Source organism: Pocillopora verrucosa, chromosome 11 (assembly GCF_036669915.1).
Source record: "Pocillopora verrucosa isolate sample1 chromosome 11, ASM3666991v2, whole genome shotgun sequence".
NCBI lineage: Eukaryota > Metazoa > Cnidaria > Anthozoa > Scleractinia > Pocilloporidae > Pocillopora > Pocillopora verrucosa.
The window spans coordinates 18,076,021-18,098,725 of record NC_089322.1 but is presented as its reverse complement, the minus strand read 5'-3'; the positions used below and the strand labels follow the sequence as shown (position 1 = coordinate 18,098,725).

Here is a 22,705-nt window from a genome sequence, read left to right as displayed (position 1 = left end):
ACCCTTACCTGGAAGATCAGACCCCAACATCTAAATGTCACTCCCCGATCTGAATCATTAACTGTATTTCAAATATTTGTATTGTTTTACGTTTTGAAACTTTTATTCAGCAGCTTGCATATCCTAAACTTTCCTCTCTTGTGAGTTCATCCTGGTCCATTTATTCCTGATAAGGAACTGCTCATTGTCTATCACGGGGAGGGGGGGGGGGGGAGGGGGAAGGGAAGGGGTCGGATGATTTTCGTCCATGTCGGTATTTAACAGGGACCAAAGAAAATTATCTTTCAAGGACGGGGAGGGAGGGGGGTGGGGGGTATTGGAATACTTCACAGCTACACAGCTACACAGCTACAGAGCCTCCTAGGGGATCAGGTAAGTTTTATTGTCAACCAACATTCCTCGGACCTCCCCTTCCCTCCCTGCGACCTTAATTTTTAATCCCAGTGATAAGCGTCTAATTTCTCATTATAGTATCACCCCGGAAACCAACATTAAGGTCATAAAAATAAAAGAAATATCGCGAACTCAAGAAACTTTTGATTGTGGGACAAATTCTCCTTGTAAGTCACATAGAAAATGTATTAAGAACGGTATTAATGTTAGCTTTAGGGTGTAAAGGCTCAGCCATTGACTGACAGTAACTTCGGAGACCACAATTTTACAAAACCAAACAGGCAAACGATTTATTTCAACTGTAACGACATGCCCAGAACAAATAAAAATTCAGATACTTTTCTGTGCATGAACTTGGGTCATTAAATTGTGATAAGTAGATGGGAATTTCCAAACTGAAGGAAATCGGGAAGAGTTGAAGGAGGCCAGAGCAGTGTGCATTGTTATCATTTTTAGCTACCCACTCCTCAGACTTTCTATCGCCCAATCTTCCCCTGTATCACTTTTCTACTTAACCCTTTAACTCCCACGAGTGACCAAAAAAGAATTTCTCCTTACAGTATCGATACAATATTAACCAGATAAGTGACGAGAATAAAGAAAAATATCAATTTGGAGATAATTAGTGGATCCAGTACTAAATTCTCTCAACTAACATTACAAGAATTGTATGGTTGACAGTAAAGAGAATGATAAATTTGAACTGGGAGTTGAAGGGTTAAATCAAACCAACCCTCAAAATTCTCTAATGACCCTTGCCTTGCAAAATATAAAATTATTGCTTCCTTATCCCGTGAGAAGGGAAAATATCTACTCTTTTTAACTTCAATTTGTCGAAAACTTGGTGAAAGTATTTACATGGATAATTTTACCCGAATTCAATAAAATTATTCCCGTGAAATTATTTTCCAATGGTAAACCTTAGACAAACATCACTTATTGAATCTGATTTTTCATTTGGCAACTTGAGCTCTACAACTTCAACCGAAAACGTGTAACATAACAAATTTGATTTATCTGTTGTCTATCGTTGGAAAACTGAGAAATCATGAGTAATATTCTGCGGTATTTTCAAGAATATTTTTAAATTTACCAAACCTCAGTTCATTCAGTCTCACAATCAAATTCTGTAGACGAAATGCAGTCAGCCACGAATCACTACGCGGTGAAAATCACCGCTGAAGAATTATTTGGTCCAGGAGATGGCACGGTTACCAAGCTTCTTACCAGAGGAAGGACCTGAGACAGTTTGGATTGTTGAAGGGGTACTGACTCATGGAGAGGCTGATGACATTGGAGCGATTGGCACGAACATGGATGCTTTTGATCCGGGCAGGGACGCGACATTTTCGTTCGCAATTGCGACCGCAGGGACACCAACAGTACCCTTTTTGGCAGATAGAGCATTGCCCTGAGCTGAATTGACAAACTGCGATGAGGCTGTAGCAGCCAAAAGGCCCTGGGTTCCACATCCTGGTGCATTCATAGCTCTCTCTTGCGCACTCCCTTGAGCCTGTTTTCCGCTGGTTAAAGGCACAAAGGAACCTCCTGACACGTTCTTTTGTACGGTTGACGTAGCAGATGCCTGGGTTTCACAACCTGACCTTTTCTGAACTTTTCCTTGCGCATGTGCAGGTGTATTTTTGTCTTTAGATGCGGTGTTTACCTTAGCTTTAGTTTGCATCAAACGCAATTGATTATAAGTGAGGGTTCCCGACTGCAAAGAGGTACTGTTCATCAAGTGCCTGTAATGTAAAGAACGAATGAAATGAGTCTCAAAATATTGAAATTGCAGATCAGTGTCATTATCTGAGCTACTACCCGCCTACTCCTCTCCTAACCCAACGTTAACCTTAAATTTTCATTAGTTTCCTACCTTTATTTGGGTTAGGGGAGAAGTAGGTGCGCAGTGGCTCAGATTAAACTGGCATTGACTCGAAAACACATTCCTTTTTGACGCCGTGGGAAGGTGCGTGCCAGTCTTTGGGGAGTTTTCACGTCGACGAAGAAAGGGAGGGGTGGAGGAGGTTGTTGAAAATATTTTCGTGAATTGGGAAGAAACCATTAAGAAATGGTTTGCAAGGGACGAAAAACATCAAAGGGGCAGAAATCAGCCAATAGGAACAAGGGTGGATACGATAAAAATTGAAACGGAGTGCATGACCAATTTGAAAAAAATAAGACAAGAAATTTACAGTGGAACAACTGCTTAAAGCGATGGACCCCTAAAATGTGATTATTTAAACAGGATAAATAATATTTATTTATGAAACCACCTATATAAGATGTAAAAAAATTGCCTTGCTCTCTTAACAAAGTGGAGAGCTGAACAGATATCCTTGAACTACGAAAGAAAAATTTGCAATTAGTTTACTAATGTTACATCAATTATTCAAGTCCTCTGGGTTAGAAGGATTTTGATTTAGCGCAGCACAATCAGTGGTGTTTCTGGTATACAAACCCTATTGCTTTAGTTCTAACGTTGCTAGACACATACTTAATCACTGCAGACTTTCGTTTCAGCGGTCCCGTTGTAAGCTCATGAAAGGCCCAGCTCCACGCGGTCAGCTCACATTTTCCAAACAGTCCCTGTAGACGATAGTCATAAGATTATAATAACCAATTTGAGGGACAAAAATAAAAGTTACGCTAATACCTTGCCACGCGCTCTAAAAGAATTACAGCTGAGACCCTAATAAGAATGCGAACTTCATCTAATTCCGATTCTGCAGCCAGCTGTACTTCTCACCACTTTTCCTTTAGCTTCATCCCTCCCCCTTCCTACTTCCTAGTAACTGTGTTCATAGTCTCTCTTCTTATTTGCTATTGTTTCTCTTCATCATTTTTTTTGTTGAGGGTTCCTTCGCTTGCTTGCTTCTTCAATTGTTTCTTTGTTCTAGCACCGTTGAAATCATTATCTAGATTTATAACATCACTCACAGAAAATTGCCTTTAAAAAAAAGCAACGAAGTGGTCAAGATTGATACCTTGATTTCACTGAGCCAACGTTCAAGATAGCAACGATGTTTGTGTTGGACTGTATTTCGACTAAAGTACTGCAGAAAGAACACACAAAATTAGACAGGACAATGGCAGTTCCATGTCTAAAGCATACAGGAGCAGGGAATTAAATCGATATTGGAGAAATCCTGTGTTAAACTAAATACACCATGTTCTTTTTTTTCCCTTTCTTTTACTTCATCTGCTTTCGCGTTCTTCCACCAAAATTGCGCTCAGCATCTAATATTTTCCTAACGAAAATACCCCTTTGCCATTCATAACATGAAACGTTCTTCCTGCAAAAATGCATCACCGAGCACCACGCGCGACATTTTCCCGCCGTGAAAAGCAATAATTCGCGCTCACTTTCCTACACTGAAGAAAAATACTTAAAAACTGCTCAGAACTCTCGCAGTATTGTTTATTTATCGTGCCAAAAATACTCTCAGAAACTCACCTCAGACGTATGACGCATCGCTGCTGTCAGAATGTCATTGGAAGTCTGTTGTTTGAAGGCAGCAATCGCTTTGACACAAGAAACGACCGAATCAGGCAACTACAAAAATTCCGTTGAAAAGATTAAAAAAAAGTGCAAACATGAGATGAGGGCTACATCATTTAAAAGAGGTGGAAAATATAATAAAAAGGCATCTGTAATAGTACTACTTATTGCCTTTAAATTGACTTAAGCAGCGAAAAAAATTTCCCAAGTTCAAATTTCGTTAGAGACAAACAACAATGCTGTACATTGGCCAAGTTAGAGTTGCGTGAGTCAAGAAAATTTGGCCAAAACTTTTTTCGACATCGCTGCAATTAGACTTCTTCAGTAAAATAAACGAAAGTGTCAAATCGCAAATTTACTGTTTCTGGTGAGTCTGAAAGCGAATTTAGGTCAGTGTTTTGTTCGACACTTACATTGTTAAAGCTATATCGCCAGCTGGAGAATGCAACATCGCATAGTGTTTTACTCAACCAGTCACAACATGCATCTGCAAACTGGCACGCTTCGTCAGGTTTCTCTAACTTTAGCAAAGTCACTTTAATCTGACAAAGGAAAGAAGTGAAAACAGCTAAGAGCGTTTTACTCATTCAAGAACTTGTCACTATTTATAGATTCATCTAATCATTTATTATTACCCTCGTTCATTCCTTCATCTATTTATTCGGTCATTTATTCATTCATTTGCTCCTTCCGTTGTTTCTCTCTTTAATCATAACTGCATGCACTAACATGTTCTTAGTTAATCAAGGCTCACTAAGCCAATCAAGACGTATGCATAGATTACAGTGGTAGCTATCCATTCAGTACTTCATTCATTCACATTTCAGTCAACTGGTCAGTAGGTCAGTTATTCAATCAGTCTTCGCTTAGAAGTCCTTCAGTCAGCCAGCTAGTCAATTTGTGAGTTGGTCCATCGGTCAGTCAGTCAATGAGTCAGTCAGTCAATGAGTCCGTCAGTCAATGAGTCCGTCAGTCAATGAGTCCGTCAGTCAATGAGTCAGTCAGTCAATGAGTCAGTCAGTCAATGAGTCAGTCTGTCAATAAGTCAGTCAGCCAGTGGTTCAACTGGTCGGTTGATCCGTTGGCCGGACAGTGCGTCAATAAATTTTCAATTTTCTAACAATTTCGACGCACAAGTCAGCAAAAAGGTCAAGAGATTGGGGAGCAGCAAAAGAGTGTGAATTTGACACAAAAACAACTCGTGAAGATATGTAGTTTAAAACGAAACATGAGAGTAACTGATCATGTCTAAAGGATTCATTGCTATTCACTTGCGAACATTATTAGATCAACCACTTTTTAAATAATCTACAGAGACTTTAAAACAAAAGGCACTATTTACAACGATTGCAAGTACCTTTTCACAGATACTGGAAACATTTGAGGAACCAACTGCAGCAAGGGTTTGTTTTACTTCATCGTACATACCATATCTACCAAACACCTCGACACAACATGCAGCGTGAGACCTGCTTCTAAAAAGGGAGAGAGAGATGTGGGCTTCTTTTGAAATGTCTATCAGTTTCATAAATACCGTATACAACAAGTATTACTTTGGTTGAAACATATTTTCTTCACACAGAAAAAAAAAACAGAAATTCAAAGACAAGTATATTTCGTATTGCTATGCTATATGTAACCAACCTAAATGTGCCCAGTCTACATGAATACAAATAAAACTACTATTTTGGAGTATTGGATTGGAGGATGGGGGAAAGAGGGAGCTAGTAGTTGCTACAAGTTTACAATGCAAAATTTCAGTATTTACATTTCCATGATTAACTTAAATTGCTCTTTTGCTAATTTCTTTGCTTGCTTAATGTATAGTCAGACTTGTACTGTGAATAGTGTTTTATACATGTGTAATACTCACGAGAGGTGCTTCTTGAGAAAGTCCATCATTTCTGATTTTATAGAAGGCCACTTTTCACCTCTGAAAACAGGACGATACGGATCAATCTTAAATCTACATTCCATCAACTTGCATTCAACGATTGAAACTCAACAAAAACTCTGAAATAATACTTCCATAGTTACGTACATTAGCAATTTCTAAACATTCACACCGGTCTTTTCTCTTTGTTTACAACAATATTGAAGAAATGTAAAATGGTTTCCGTGTTTACATAGCCTGATGTAATCACTTGGGAGATTGGTAGAGCACGAGATAAGCGTAGGAAACCATGACGCGAAGCGGAGTGGTTTCCAGCTTATCAAGTGTTCTCCCAACCTCCCAAGTGATTACATCAGGCTATATAAACACAGAAACCATTTTACATTTCTTTTATAAAATAACTAATGAAAGAGGAACGAAAACCATGTTTACATACGCTCATGTAAAATGGTTTTATGGCCAATCAGAGCGCGCGTACTATTTGAATCATTTTATAAAAAACATCTTTAAAGTCAAATTTTATTTGTGTAACATGGTAAGTCATGTTTTGTACAATATGTTTTTATAATTTAATTTAGTTTAGTTAACCCTCTATACCCTTACATTAACCCCTTACCTCCCAAGATCTCTTAAGTAATTCTCCCTACTGTCTGCCAAATGATTCTCATTGTGTTAGTTAGGAGAATTTGGTATCAGATCAATTAGTAATCCCTTAATTGATATTTTTCTTAATTCTCATCACTTCTCTGCATGATATTGTATAGATATAGTAAGGAGAAATTCTGTCTTGGTCACTCACGGGAGTGAAAGGGTTAATATTCCTATTCTCCTCACTGTTCTCTATACATTTCCTTAGGTGCTGACAAGGAGAATTTGTTTAACGATCAAGAGGTTCTTCAGCTGGTGATCATTTTCTTTATTATTGCGACCCAACTGTTTGATTTAGGGAGGAAATGTTGTAAGGACAAATTAGATGCTGGTAACTCTTGAGGGTCAAATAAACATTTATTAAAAGACCTTATTGATTAATCAGATGCCAAAAAGTTAAGACACAACAATAGTTATTTGAAACAAATAGTCTTACCCACAAGCCTTCCTGACATCTTCAAAATTCTCAAAGCTTGGATCATTTTTAAAAATCAACCCCATCAACTTTCCTTCTAAAGAATCTAATCCACACTTAACAATCTCCCTGGCAAACTGAAAAAAAAATTTAAAAAGAAGGCTAATTGCTACGTAACGCTATGCGTTATAGACCAAGCTTGTTTGGCTAAGATAGCTAAATATTGACAGAGTTCTCTTTTCGCCTTTTTTATGGACCGAGACGAAGTTGAGGTCCATAAAAATGCAAAAATGAACGAGGATAATATCCAGCCATCTTGACCAAACAAGCTTGCATGGTCAATGAAGGATTTGTTTATTGACTTGTTTATTTCAAGAGCCAGCTAGAAAAGAGAGCCAACTGCGTTTGTAGCGCAATAAACCCTCAAGAGTCATCTATGTTTTCATCATTTTGACTGTCTCGTGCTGCTTTTCACAACTTCATCGCCGACATTGCCCAAAAGTGACAAACTTTGTAAGTACGCTCCATGCACTCATTTTCTTGTGAGGGATCAAAGCGGCCAATACCAAGAAGGTAAGATGGGCCTATCTTGCACGCTTGGGTAGCTTAGGTAATAACTATCCATATCAGTTTTAGACACAGGTCCATACTAGTCTTAGACACATGTCCATACTAGTCTTGGACACAGTTCCATGCTAGTCTTGGACACAGTAGTTAATGAGAATGCCTTTATTGCATGATTTGCTTTCATGCTATTTTGGAACTAACTTCCCAATCACAGGTCAAGGAAAATATCAATAAGGTCTTTAAAGGAGACAATAAAACTCACATAATTTTACTTTGCTTTCAACCAACTTACATCGTTCTTGATCTTCTTGAGTACTACACACAGTCTGTCCTTCCCATTAGAGCTACCATTCTTGCTCAGCAAGGCATCAACAGTCTTAATGAGTGTCTTGACAAGCGACACAGCTTTCTTGCGTATTGATGAGCCTTCTTGACATTTTTTTAAGAGACGACCTATTACAACAGGTATATCATCAAGGTTGATGTTACTTTAGTAACGTAAAGGCAGCCAATTAGTAAAAGTTCACTGCATCTTTAGGTAAATACATATATCACCATTCCCTAACATTGGTATGTCAGATGAAGCTAAATAGTAATATTATTTCCAAATTACCAATGGCTGGAATATCTCTTCAATTAACACTATATACAGTCAGACACCTTAATCCATCACTGTTGAAACATTTTGACACTTAAGGCTTCAAACTAATCGTACAGTTTACATGTATATATCATGAACTTCAATTCAGTACAACTAAGAACACTGCTTCCCTAACTTCTTTATACCAGCAAATTTTTAAAGAGCCAATTCGAAATAATTAAATGGCTGGAGTTTGCAAATAATTTGAACTAATTTTCGTGTTTTACAGACTGTACATCATAATCATCATGTTAATTGTCACTGTCATCATCATCACCATAACCATACTCACTACAGTAATTCAAAATGACAAGTATATCTTTTGAAACAACATTGCTGATCATTTAAAGTATGTGTACCTTCTTTTAGCATAAGCAAGGCAATCTCATAATTCCTCTCAATTCCCCCAATGTCGACCTGTTTTTTTATCCAGCTACAAAAAAAAATTATGAGCAATATAACTAAAATTGGAGTAAGTTTTCAAACAACATGTTGTCAGTAATGCTCAAAAGTAAGGTGACAGTCCCTAGAAACTCGATTCTTGAAACTCAATGCTCAAAATGAGTTGAAAGCATCTCAAACCGAGGAAGCAAATAATCTTTCACACAGTTAATTTTTCACATGAGAGGAAATTCCTTGTAGGTCACAATTTTTTCAAGTACATGCCATTTCATGTGGAATTATTAGTGTTAGAAAACTCAGGTATGTAGTTTCCCAGGATGAGGAAGAAGTTATCACCTCTTCCTGGATCTTCTCTTTCTATATCAATCAACAAACAACACTTGGCAAACTCCCTTAATAGCGGAGCTCGCAGAGCGTAGCCCCATAATTATACAAAATAGTAGTAACCCATCAAGCCGAAAAAATTTGGATGTACGACCGTTCAACCGTTCAACCGTATGACCGTACGACCGTACGACCGTACAACCGCACAAGGTGCTACTTTTAACATGCGTGGTTAACTGTACCGCAGGCACGCCAATGCCACCGCTTTGTCCAGTAGTACAGTGGTCAGTGCACTGGGCTCTGAGTCGGATGACCCGGGTTCTGGTTCTGGCCGGGGCAAGGCATTGTGCCCTTGAGACGTGCGTGGAAAAAAAATGCGAGCTCCGCTTTTAGGCTTGGCTAAATCTACATATTATCATTATTGTTGTGGCATGGCTTGCTTTAGGCCCTGATAGGGCTAAAAGTATTTTTACCACAATTGACAGTAATGTTGCAATCTGATTGGCCAATTTGCCGCCGTCAATAAGAGTAAACACAACGCTGCTTGCATCAACCCAGCATGGTCTGTAGTCTTGTCAACAACAACATTCATCATCACAGTGGTCAAAATTTACTCCAGACTCACTTGCCTGCACCCCATGAGTACGCAACATTTTGACCACTGTGATGACAAATATCATCATCTCTAAGAGTAAAGACCACACTAACTCATTGTCGGTTGTTAATCATCCTACGCAATCCAAACTTCCAGAACAGCTCCAGACCAATTGCACTGAGCTTACCAAGTGAACATGTTCTTGCACAGGTCTAGGTTAAGGGTGTTCAGTTAAAATGTTTTGAAATGTATTGTTAAAGCTAACTCCATCTTTACATGTCCTTGCAAACCTGTATACTGACCTCTTGTAGACATCATATGGAATACACTGACTTCCAAGTGTTTTGATAACATTTGCTTGCATAAAATTCAGTATTTGACCATTGATTTTGTTGGTGAGAACTGGTGAGAGCACCACTGAGACACAAGCCCACAACAAGTCCTGTTGATTGAAAGAATAATTTTAGAGAGTCTAGATCTGCAAAATGAATTGATTATTGGTCTGATGCAAACCACAATGGAGGCCTTACATGTACGTGCCTCAGTTGATATGATCATTGAGTGCTATAATAGCTGATATCTCCATAGTAAAGCTTGCTGACTATTGCCTCAGCCTACTGCCGAACCTTTACTGATCAACCATTGATCAACTACATGTATGGATCAACCGCTGATATCCATTTATAGCGGAGCTCGCAGAGCGTAGCCCCATAATTATACAAAATAGAAGTAACCCATCAAGTCAAAAAACTTGGATGTACGACCGTACAACCGTACAACCGTACAACCGTACAACCGTACAACCGTACAACCGTACAACCGTACAACCGTACAACCGTACAACCGTACAACCGTACAACCGTACAAGGTGCTACTTTTAACATGCGTGGTCAACTGTACCGCAGGCATGCCAACCCACAGCTTTGTACAGTAGTCCAGTGGTCAGTGCACTGGGCTCCGAGTCGGATGACCCGGGTTCTAGTCCTGGCCAGGGCAAGGCATTGTGCCCTTGAGACGTGCAGAAAAAAAAAATGCGAGCTCCACTTTTAGGCTTGGCTAAATCTATATATTAGCAGTCTACATGTATCACCCAAAAATTGACATGCACTATGACCGGTCAGTTGCCCAAGCCATATTTCATTATGGGGCCCACCTAATTCCAAAGTTTGCTAGATTGTAAATCTTCCCCCTTTTTGCTTACACCATAAAGCTGACAAGAAAAACTTGTACCATAACTTACAGTTCAGACCTCAAATTCTGTTATTAAGAGGTAATTATGAACAATGTCATGTGGAATGTACGCTGTACATTGCACATACCAAAAGTTAAATCAGCTATCTAGTTTAGGATAAACATGTCGTTTATGCAGTTGAAGTACAGTACACTGAATTTTCTCTCAGTTGTTGTACATTGTCCTGACAAAATTATCACAAAAGAATCCAAAATACCTTTTTCTTGAACAACTCCAAGGTGTGACTAATTGGAAAGTATGGATAGCAGTTGTTGCTGACATAGAGATTGGCAACAACAGATGCAAACAGTTCCACAACAAACACCTAAGAATGGAATAGCAGTTTAAGTTCATGATTACACTGTAAACATCATCCTCATAACATCTGACTAATGTGAGAAAATTTTAACTGTTGTTTTATTGCTTTTAAAACGGCCCTAATCTTTCAACTTGATTTGTCAAGGTCAAAACATGTACAATAAAAAACGTGATGCATGTGCCACGTGATGCATGTGCCACGTGATACATGAACTTGACTCTTTAGCCCCTGAGAGTGACTAGCATCTAATTTCTCCCCACCATATCAACCCTGCATCAAACATGGAAGTCATGAGAATAGAGGAGATGATCTCTAACTAAAGCAGCTCTTGATTGTTAAACAAATTCTCCTTTCCAGCCTCTTTGGAAATGTACAGAGAACAGTATGGAGAATATAGATACTAATATACATGTAAGGGCATAAAGGGTTAACCCCCAGTGCATGAGTTTATTCCCTAAAGTACACTCAGACCACTAGAGCAATTTTTGTTCCCTTGTTTTCCATTAGTAAATATAAACAATTATATTGTTCCTTAATCAGGGTGTTCATGTAAATCACATAAATCTTTATTTTGAATCTAGGAAAATGTATATGTGTAAATGTACCTTTAAAGAGACACCTTCAGGGGGTTTGACCTCAAGGTGTGACAGAAACTCCTGTTTAGCTTTGTTTACAATCTCCCCAGCAGCTTTGATTACTTCCTGTGACAGTAAGAATAACACCACTTTCTTAGTCCTTGAACAGCAAATATATTTCTTTCTCTTCTGAAATCATGCGACAGTTTTCAAAATAATCCTTAGGCAAGCTAAAACCCACAAGGTTAAAAAGCTGTCTTGTTGAACAGGCCAATTCATAAAATATAAGTCTACAGTAGGATGCTACTTTATGTCACCAAAAAAAGATTCGATGGAAATTTGCAGAAAGGCTCCAGATAACAAAATTGATATTACTGTAAACTTCATTCATTTTGTTAGAAGTGCTTAATATTAAATTTTATCTTAAGAATAAACCATCCATCCTGCTATGGTTTCATAAATTATGTAATAACTAATGATAGTAATTAGAAGCAATTAGACCCAGGTTTTTAAGCAGAAAACCATAATGTCCAATAGTAGGCATTTTCCACTGAAACACCTGTCACTAATAGAGGTTAATTTACAATACACTTGAGAGGAAACTTTGACCCACCAAGAATGGTGAGCATCTATATGTAAAAAAGTGAAAATTTTAGTACATTGTACTTGTAATAACATACACGAAAAAATTACTCAGTTCTGATTGGTTAAGACAAATGCAGTTTTCAGGTAATTCAATGCAGGAGAGGGTTAATTCAGTGAAAAGAAGTAACAAACCAGACTGAAAAATTCCTTGAACTGTTTAGCCAGACTTTAAACTTTTATGTGCCTTAAAGATGTAAAAATATCCTTGCATATTATTGTTTTGATCATACACTGTTGTTTTGACCAAATGCACAATGTCACATGAAGGGTTTGAATAAATTTTTTAGCACTTGATGTGCATGCTTTGTTTCTGCATAATTATGATAAGCTATCTCATTATAGCACTGTAAATTTTCTCAAAGACCACAAATTGCAATTTTGTTAGTCTTGGAAAAATTTATTTGTGCTTATTTATTCCAAATTACACTCAAAATCATACCATGACCTATAAAAATTTCAAATTTATTACAAAAGTGCACTGGACAATGAAAAAAATTACCATCACTGACCTGATTTTCTTCTGGAGAACACTTGTTGATAATGGATGACTCGCAGAATGTGTTAATAAACCACTCAAAGGCCAGTTCATTGCGAAGATTAGAATTCACTTGCGTTGCTGTCATTATAAATGCTAACACCTTTTTCAGTTTCTCTTCTGGAATGCTGGATGGTGAAGGAATCTTCCCTGCCTCCACAGAACTGTTTTCATTTACCATGGCAATTAAGAGCTTTTTAGTTGTTGCAAAATCAATTATTGCAAGGGTACATTGTGTTAAAGGTGTTGTGCCTCTTGTATCTAAAAGTAAGAGAGAGTACTGACCTTCTATGTGTAAAAGTGCCTACCCACAGAAAATAATTATATAGTTTACTAACTACTCTGTGTAGTTATTGTAAAAAGAAGTCTAAGATCAGTTTCCTCTAACTTGAGATAATTCTTGAAGTAGCAAGAACCAGTACTCAGAATTCTAGGAATATGAAGAGTTTTTTTAACTAACAATAATTTCCCTTCTGCTTTTAGTGGCAGATCACTAGCCACATCTACATGCAGTGACCATCTCTGATGGTGACCCATTGTCAAATTGTTTTGTAGCCTATTTGCTAAAATATTATAATAATACTAGTACATTATCTAGTAGATTATTACAATGAAGATATGCACTCTCACAATACAACTGACCTTTAAAACCTGTGTTGGTCAAAATGCTGGCAGGAATGTCCTCTGAGACTGGAAAATTCAGCACATTAAGAGCTTGTTCCACTTTCCCTGCCTGTGCTAGTAAAAGCACAAATTTCTTTTTGTAGTGGGTAATGTTTGCCAGGCACTTTTCAGTAGTGGAGGGTAGAGCATCTCCAAAGCCATAATAAGGAGCACTGCGGCTCTTTTCCAATGTCTTACAACTCAACATGTAAGATAATGCATCAGAAAACCTGGTATTTGAGAGAACACGCACCACTCTTAGAATTACAATGTAGCTACTGTATTCTCAGAATTAAATATTTTCATTTCATGTCTGACAACTCAACACATACAGATAGCGCATCAGAAAACTGGGTATTTGAGAGAACAAGCACCACTCTTCTATTTACAATGTAGCTATTCTCAGAATTGATTATTTTCAGTTCATGTCTTACAACTCGAAATGTATGATAACGCATCAGGAAACCCAGTATTTGAGAGAATAAGTACGTACCACTCTTAAAATTAAAATGTAGCTGTTCTCAGAATAAATTATTTTTAGTTCTACATGGTTTATCCTCCTCCTCCAAGAAGACTAGAATGTCTAACCATTTGAGGATGCCATAGCAAAAGCAGCACATTTTTCTTAGTTTTCTTAGTTATTTTAGGATTGGTCCAGTCAAGGACTTCACCCTTTCATTCCCAAGATCACATGAATAATTCTCCTTACTGTCTGCTATACAATTGTTATGATTGTTTGGAGAATTTGATATTGGATCAGCTAATAACCCATAACTGATATTTTTCTCTATTCTCATCACTTGTCTACTTGATATTGTATGAATAATGTAGGGAGAAATTCTGTCTTGGTCACTCATGGGAATTAAAGGGTTACACCATCAACCTCCCACACATACAATTGCAGTCTGGCACTCTACAACATGAGCTAACTTGAAGTGCAGAGATTTCTGTGCAGCACTTTAACATCAATTTTTTTTTTCACTCATGCAATAAACTTTGTGAGAAAGAAGGGACTGCTTATAGCCTTGTAGACTAGTGGGCTGACTGACAGACAGACATAAGAAAAACCAGAATAAAAATGTCTGGCCGGACAAGAGCCTGAACACAGCCTCACATTTGAACCAGGCATGAGACTTACATCAACCAGAAAAGAGCCGAACCAGACAGAGCAGAAAAGAGCCTAACAAGAACGAGACATAGTGTGGAAAATGAGGAGAAATCAACCTTGCAAGAGCCAGATACAAAAAAATAATCATACAGAACGAGAAACGATCCTGACAAGAACCATACACTAGGCTGATACTCAGGCTAACAAAAGCAGTAATTCAGTCAGAACGGGAAATCAGGCCTGAACAAGCCAGAAATTAGCCTAACTGTACAATGACATAGTTATAATGTTGCTAAATTTGTATTCAGCTCTGTCGGGCTCCAAATTTTTGTATGAGAAAAGACTGTGCAGCATACAGACACAGAGCCACACAGACAGACAGATGGACAGAATACCCAAAAGACACAACAAATTTGTATTTAAAATGTACCTTTGGTTCTTTTCCAGGAAGGATAGTCGAGCTTCAACCACTTCCTCATCTTCTCTCATGAAGCTCTTTAATTTCCCATTGAAACATCTAAGAAGTAAAGTATCATCCCATTTCCTCATTTCAAGAATCCTAAAATAAACCATACTCAAAAGATTAATAACACAACACCTGGTGTATGGACATATAGCATCATAGACCTTACTCTAAAATTGCAACAGCTTTATGATCCTATGATAGAAATGCTACTCCAGCCTGTAATTGGCCCTTTTTGCATTAATCACACCTTAAGAGCCCAAAAACAAGTACTTCCATTAAAAAGGCAATCAGGGCTAATTTAGAAGGACAAAAAAGAGTAAGTAACATATTTATCATTAGTTTAGAGTATATGTAACTTGTAAGGAAGTACAGAAAAGTCTTCCAGTACATGTACATGTAATATATAGATTTAGCTAAGCCTAAAAGCAGAGTTCTCATTTTTTTTTTCCCCGCATGTCTCAAGGGCACAATGCCTTGCCCCAGCCAGGACTAGAACCTGGGTCGTACGACTTGGAGCCCAGTGCACTGACCACTGGACTACTAGACAAAGTCATGGCATTGGCATGCCCACAGTACAGTTGACCACACATGTTAAAAGTAGCACCTTGTACGGCCATACAGTCGTACATCCAAATTTTTTTGGCTTGATGGGTTACTACAAGTCTCTATCATATTGACTAGATCACAAACTACTCTCCTGCAAAAATATGGACTCACACATTGAGGCCTGTGCTCTCTGGTGAGCAAATCTGAGCCCCATCAACAGCATTCTTTAAACGTTCCCTAACTTTTTCTTCAATATTTTTAGGCAAGTCAGGATGCATAAACACTTGAATCCAAGCCTTCTGCAGCCTAAGAAAATGGAGCAGAATGCAGAGTAAAAAATAATGATAAATTAAAGGCATTCAAGTATTGCCAGACATCCTCAAGCTCTTAAAAACTTCTTCAGTAAACTGCTGCAAACAAGAATTATCATTGTTTAAATTATCAAAATGGTTATCTTTCAAAGCAGCTGAATACCTTTTAATCGCTGTCATAACTTGGCTTGATGGGAACCTTTGGAGGAAAGCAACAAACACTTCATTTACATCAACTGATACAAATTATAAAGTCAGATAATGTGAAATGGGATATTTTTAATTATATCAGTGATAAAGAAAACTGATGCCAGATTCCCTGGGAAAACAGATTTTCTAGTAGTGATAGTACCTTTCCATGCTTACTTATGAGGGTTCAAATTTTCCCAGACATGGAGAAGATACAAAAAAATATTCCCCTTATTGTTCAAATTCTAATTTATCCAGCTTAACCCTTTCACTCCCATGAGTGACCAAGACAGAATTTCTCCTTACAATATCAATACAATATCAACCAGATAAGTGATGAGAATAGAAGAAAATGTCAATTTGGGGATAATAAGTTGATCCAATAATAAATTCTCTTAACTCACATTATAAGAATTGTATGGTTGGCAGTTAGGAGAATTACAAATTTGATCTGGGAGTTAAAGGGTTAAACCTTTACATTCTAACATTAGTGTGCATATTCCTAAGGTGCTGACAAGGAGAAATGGTTTTAAAATCAATAATTTCTTTAGTTAGAAATCATTTCCTTTATTCTCATGACCAAAATGTTTGATTCAGGGGTGATGCTGTGAGGAGAAGTTACATACTAGTCACTCTTAGGAGACAAAGGGTTTGACATGCGCACTATAAACAGCAGTGTACATCTATAAAGTTTGGTTTACACATACCTCTCACTGTCTGCTGGTAAAAGAACAACTGTTAAAGCATCAAGCACAATAGCTGCTGGTCCAGGCTGGTTATCATCAAGAAAGTCTCTGGCTTTTTTCACTGTACTCTCAACGTTGTCAATTAGATTAAAGTCAAACCTTTCAAGAAAAAAATCACAAATACAATCACAAATGAAAAATTTAAAATAGTAACTTTGTTAATATTATATGTATCTATTGCAGTTTTATACCTAATTCTTACTAACCCTTTAACTCCCAGAAGTGATCAACATGTAAATTCTCCCTATAATATCCATACATTATCCAGCAAACATGTAGTGAGAGTACTCACACTCATCAGCTACAAGATAGTACCTTGATCGAATACCAAATTCTTGTAACCAATTTACAAAGAAATGTGTAGCAGCTAGAGGGGAGAATTAACAATCAGATCTTGGGAGTTAAAGGGTTAATGTTCTTTTGACATTCTTTGTTAAACGATCACCACACAATCCCACATCATGTCCAATCACTGAAAACTGTAACATACACATCGTCATGCTATTCATATGTGGACTTATGTGGATTCCATGTCAATCCTTCTTAGCTTCATAAAATCTCTAAAAAATGCCAATCACATTATACCAAGTGCATGTAGGAAGAGGTTCTTGAATACTTCATAAGTTACAACTTAAAATTCATTTATTTCATATTGTCATGATATAACTGGATCTTGCATTGTACAATCCAGGATGAGATAAAGTTAGTTATTTCTTGATTTCATTTCTATACAAGAACAAAATAACCTCAACAGTTAAAGCACAGCTAAAGGAATTTCAGGGAAAAAACTGGAAAAGTTTGGTTTAAGGTGACATTTAAGCCTGTGGTGCCTCTCAAGTGACATTTAGACGAGCAACATGTACCAAGCCAATTGTTTGAAAAGAGGCAAATTTTAGTGCCTCGTTAACCCTTTAACTCCTTGATCAAATTTGCAATTCTCCTTACTGTCAATCATACAATTCATATAATGTTAGTTTAGAGAATTTAGTATTGAATCAACTATCTCCAAATTGATATTTTTCTTTATTCTCATCACCTGTCTGGTTGATATTGTATTGATATTGTAAAGAGAAATTCTGTTTTGGTTACTTATGGGAGTCAAAGGGTTAAGAAATCTGTAAACTGTACCTTGACAGATGCATTCCACCAAAAGACCAATATCCACCAAAACTGCACGATCTTTCTTCATGGTAGTCATAACACTCCTCACACCCTTGGCTGTCATAACTTCCACAACTGTCATAATGACAATCACAATCACAACTGGGACTGGACGACCTTGAACTATAGCCACTTGATGAGTCTGAAAGTTTGTCTTTCAGGTTCTCTAAGAGTTCTGTGACCATTTCCGCTATGATGTAAACAAAATAAATATCATCTAGATTTTACCACATATACACTATAGTCTTTGACATTTGCAAAGCTTTAAGGAAAAGACAACTAATCCAGACACAATAAGCAGAAAAGGAATAACCGAGAAAGTAAGGGTGGATAATTGTGCACAGATGTAAGTGGCTGAAGGGAGGGGAGAAAAATAGAGGAGAGAAAAAAGGAAGAAAGAGAGGGAAAGAGACAGGGGTTGAGGAGACAAAGCAAATGGAAAAGACCAGGAAGGAAAAGGAGAAAGATGCATGTATGTTTTAAGGTGAGATAAAGAGAGGATATAAAGAAATTTAAAATAAACAAGCAGGAAGAAGACTTAAGGGAAACTCTAGGGGAAGAAAACAGGGATTGAAAGGGAGAGTAGACAATCACACAGAAAAGAACATTTGAAAGGGGATATTTACTTACATGCATACTTATGTACATGTACCTGCTGTATTGGCAGAGAAAGAGCAGAAAAAAGAAAAAAGAAAGGAAAGGACATGATGAACATGAAAGACAAAAGAGGGGATAAAAAGGAGGATAAAGACATTAAGATTAAACATTAAGCTCTAACAGACAAGTATGAGCAACAATACCTACCTGCTTCTAGCAATAACTTTGATTGCTCATTAGCAGGCAAACACTTCAGCAATGAATCCTGTACAGAGCTCTGCAAATAATGATACAGTTCTAATATTAGACAGTGGGAAGTTTATATTAATAATTAACCCTACACACAATCAATTAAAATATCTGTGCAAGCTATAAACTAGTAATTAATCTTCAATTGGTGGAAACAAATTGGATACTGTATGTAAGCTACATGCACAGTGTATGTTAAGTAATAAGACAAAAACTTTAAGAAAAAACTTTTTTAAAAATTACTTTTCAGCTTTAGAAGATGGTTGCTCAAGGGGTTACTACTTTCTACAGTAGGCTCTTGTTGCTTAATTTAATAGTATGAGAATTCCTTCCTGGGTACAAAATAAATTAGAATAATTCTTTGGGAAAAAGATTTAATGCAATGCAAGCATCTACTTCTTGTGACCTGCTATATGTGTAAATATTAATCAACATTGAACCAAAAATAAAATATTACCACACAATGTTTCACAACGCTTCAGTTAAACATACCACTTTTCTCTTTGCCATCTTTCGAAGTTTTTCCCAAAACGCATTCTTAGAGTATGCATTGCAATGAGGATTAGTGCCAGTCTTCCAGGAATTACACTACCAAAGCAAGAAAACAAAGGAAAAATTTTTTATGTAATACAATAAACAAAGCAATTATCTGCCCAGATGTTACCATAACTGACCACAACATTTAAACACTGCATTTTGTACTCTCAAGTCTTTTCAAGTTCCAGACCCATCTGTGGGTGGGAGAGAAATTTTACAATGCAGTTATTCCACAGACAAGCCATTTGGAAGCTACACTCATCTGCCCAGAATTTCTGTTTCTTAGACAATTGGACATAGGTTGGCATACTCTTAACCGATGCATTTCCCTTGGACTTTGTTCAAATTACATTTCTATGTATAAAGCAGAAAATAACTCACCTCTTTCACATTAGCATCACAAACATAACAATAGCACTGCTCACAATAGTTCTCATTACATGACACTGTTGCTGTAGTTACATTGCTCTGAACAAACTTGTGAGCTGCACAGTTTTCCCTGGCATGTGGTAGGTTTGTACCAGGTTTGTAGTATGTAATGGCTAGGTCTTTTTTAGCCTGGTTATCTTGGTCACCAATCCTATGAGCTTTCTTTTCATGGTCAATTTTCAATCTCTTTCTGGGAGAATAGTCCTCAGGCAAAATAAATATGATGTCATCATCTTCACTATTGTCACCAACACAAATAAGAGGTATGTGTTTTTCAGATGTTTCCAACTTGACTTCGAGTTCATGACGTTGTTCTTCTGTTAGCTGTTCCTCAAGTTCTGCAACCCTTTCAGAAAGTACTTGTTTCTCTTTTTCACAAAATTCAAGCTGCAAAGAAGTGAAAATCAGGATTGAAGCCTTTTACAAACAAATACAAGAAATGGTACTTTAACCCTTTACATCCAAACGTCAGTATGCATATTCTCCAAACTGTTCTCTATACATTATTTAAGGTACTGATATGGAGAATCTGTATAACAATCAAGAGCTTCTTTAGTTGGTGATCATTTTCCTTATTCTTGTAACCTTAATAAGTAATTCAAGGGTGATACAGTAAGGAGAAATAAGATGCTTATCACTTTTAGGGTGTAAAGGGTTAACCAAGAATGTCATATTTGCATGTCTTTTTTTAAGGCTGTATTGAAAACCGCACTTTTAATTTGCCAAAGTTTCAAGCAATACCCCTTTCCCTCATTCAACTTTGAACCTTAACAGAAGAGCAAATCCAATACTGTTCTGGAAAAGTAACAGGTCAAAGTTAGATCAAAGAGATAAAAAGGATGCTGTCTAGTCAAGAATATTGCAATCTAAATGGCAGTGTTAAACTATTCCACCTCCCATCACAGCTTCAAATTCAAGATTACTAGATACTCTTTCTGTTGCTATCCTGAGTTTCAACAGTACTTGATACAGTCAAACCTTGATTTTCCAAACCTATTGTCCTGATTTTTTTATTATCAAGACTTACATCCTTGGTCCTACTTTTGATGACTATTTATTAGTCACATTTGAGATACATAAAAACTAATTTCCATAAAACAAAGTAAATGTAATGAAACTCCCATCAAACTGAATTTGTTCTGCTTTCTGTAGAACATTGTTTGTTAACTTCAAAACTTTTGCAAATATTTTTCACAGATATTAACAACAAAAGGCACTGGTTTGTGAGCATACTTTAATTCTGACATAATATTGATTTATTGATAAGGCAATAAGTACATGTATTCAGTTTTATTTTTGGTTCATCACTATTCATGTGTTTTATTCTCCAGACTCTCAATTATTTAAAACACTCAGCCTAGTCCCCATCGGTCTGAAAAATTGAGATTTGACTGTACTCACTTGAAAGTGCTGGATGTCAAAAGAGAACACAAAATGGCAGCTACAGTGAAAAGATGTATGTTGCATTGCATTCATGTATTGTAAAGCACAAAGGCATGATATGTACATGTAACACCATCAATTGCTACATGTAACCAGTTATAACATCTGGTCTTCCACCTTATATTAACCCTTTAACTCCCAAGATCAGATTGTCAATTCTCCCCTCCAGCTGCTACACATTTCCTTGTGAATAAGTTTGGAGAATTTGGTATCAGATAAAGATAACAACTTCAACCTGATAAGTTTGAATATTCTCATGACCTTTTTGCTAGATAATGTTCAGATATTATAGGGAGAAGTTACTTGGTAATCACTTCTGGGAGTAAAAGGGTCAAGGGTACAAAAATAACAGATAAAAGACAATATACATACAGTTATCATAACTTACCCTCCTTCTTAGCTGAGCTAATTTGTGAAGAATATTTTCATCACTACAGGGAATGATTGCATCTTTTGGTGGTGACTCTCCTCGTTTACGTTTCTTCCTAGGCAAAGAAGAATGGCATACCTGAAAAGAAACTGATAAAATGAGCAAAATACTAAATACTAGTATCACCACTACATTTTTACTGAAGAGTCTAGGGAGAAGAGGAATACCATCTCCTTATCCATGGTGAAAGTTGGCCATACCACCAACATGAAGTTCATTTTGATTTTGTCATGATAAATGTAACAATTTAGGAACACAATAAGTTTGACTTCCTTCTTTTTAATAATTTAATCATCATTAAATAAATTATGAAAATTTAATAAAATTATTATTCCCTTCTGGCATCAGTAAGACACTAAAAGCCTTTAAAGAAAATAAAGATACTCAGAGATAGCTGAGACATTCACCCTTGATTGTTGAGAAATATCATGTACGTTTGGATGATTTACAATTGAACGAGATCGCAAATCCTGCGCGCACTGAGGCAGATCCCGCCAAAAAAATATATCTCACGCCTAATTAAAACAAATATGCATGCCATCGAATCAATATCAAACCAGAGATCAATATCATTCGCACATCAATTAATCGTTTTCTTGAAATAACAAATAACTGCAGATATTACTCCAAGTTACGTAAATCCTCCCTACATAACAGATCGATGCGCTGTGAAGTAAATGGTTTAATTTGCAAATGATCTTCCGATACTTCGCCCAGAGATGGTTAACTTCACATTACAAGGTTTGTTTAAGTCATCATCATAATTCTACTCGAATGTAAGAGGAGACAATTACGGTAGAACTATATCTATAAACACGTACCGTAACCTCCACCACCTGAATTTCGTCGTCGTCCATCTTGTATTCGTGCAATATATTTGTGTCATGTGATGTTTTAGGATTGGCGCCAATCGTCGCTTGCATTCGATTGGTTTGTGTTCAGTCGATCATCCCCAGATCGCTGATCTGATCTCTTCGGCCGCGATATCTTTTAATTCCTAGATTGTAACTGTATCTCAGTTTGTTTTAATTTCAATTTTTGGTACTTCGGTTTTTTTTTTTGTCTCTGTTCTCTCCTTGTGTATGAAACGATCAGCAGCCCATGCAAATTTCTGGTAAGCTACCCACCCCTCCCTCAGCTTCTCA

At 37.0% G+C, this 22,705-nt stretch overlaps 1 protein-coding gene across 1 annotated transcript; it reads right to left on the bottom strand.

Annotated features, from left to right (window-relative positions):
- Positions 1 to 428: 428 nt before the first annotated feature.
- On the bottom strand, positions 429 to 22,421 carry LOC131777199 (uncharacterized). The gene is made up of 25 exons (XM_059093431.2): positions 22,382 to 22,421; positions 21,519 to 21,638; positions 19,640 to 20,074; positions 19,214 to 19,309; positions 18,680 to 18,749; positions 17,843 to 18,065; positions 16,676 to 16,813; positions 15,943 to 15,978; positions 15,640 to 15,774; positions 14,887 to 15,015; positions 13,328 to 13,578; positions 12,660 to 12,946; positions 11,536 to 11,631; positions 10,829 to 10,936; positions 9,683 to 9,822; positions 8,419 to 8,492; positions 7,712 to 7,872; positions 6,874 to 6,989; positions 5,769 to 5,828; positions 5,253 to 5,370; positions 4,309 to 4,437; positions 3,851 to 3,949; positions 3,381 to 3,449; positions 2,891 to 2,982; positions 429 to 2,138 (listed from the first exon to the last, which is right to left on the bottom strand). The coding sequence occupies exons 1-25, from the start codon at positions 22,415 to 22,417 to the stop codon at positions 1,667 to 1,669; spliced, it is 3,690 nt and encodes a 1,229-aa protein (XP_058949414.2). The 5' UTR covers positions 22,418 to 22,421; the 3' UTR covers positions 429 to 1,666.
- Between the last annotated feature and the right edge of the window lie 284 nt (positions 22,422 to 22,705).

Coding starts and splice junctions, on each gene's coding strand:
- LOC131777199 (XM_059093431.2), bottom strand. CDS start 22,417: ATGGACGACGACGAAATTCAGGTGGTGGAGGTTACG. Junction 18,750..19,213: donor AGATGGCAAAGAGAAAAGTG/GTATGTTTAACT, acceptor CATTATTTGCAG/AGCTCTGTACAGGATTCATT. Junction 15,979..16,675: donor TTACCAGCAGACAGTGAGAG/GTATGTGTAAAC, acceptor TTTCCTCCAAAG/GTTCCCATCAAGCCAAGTTA.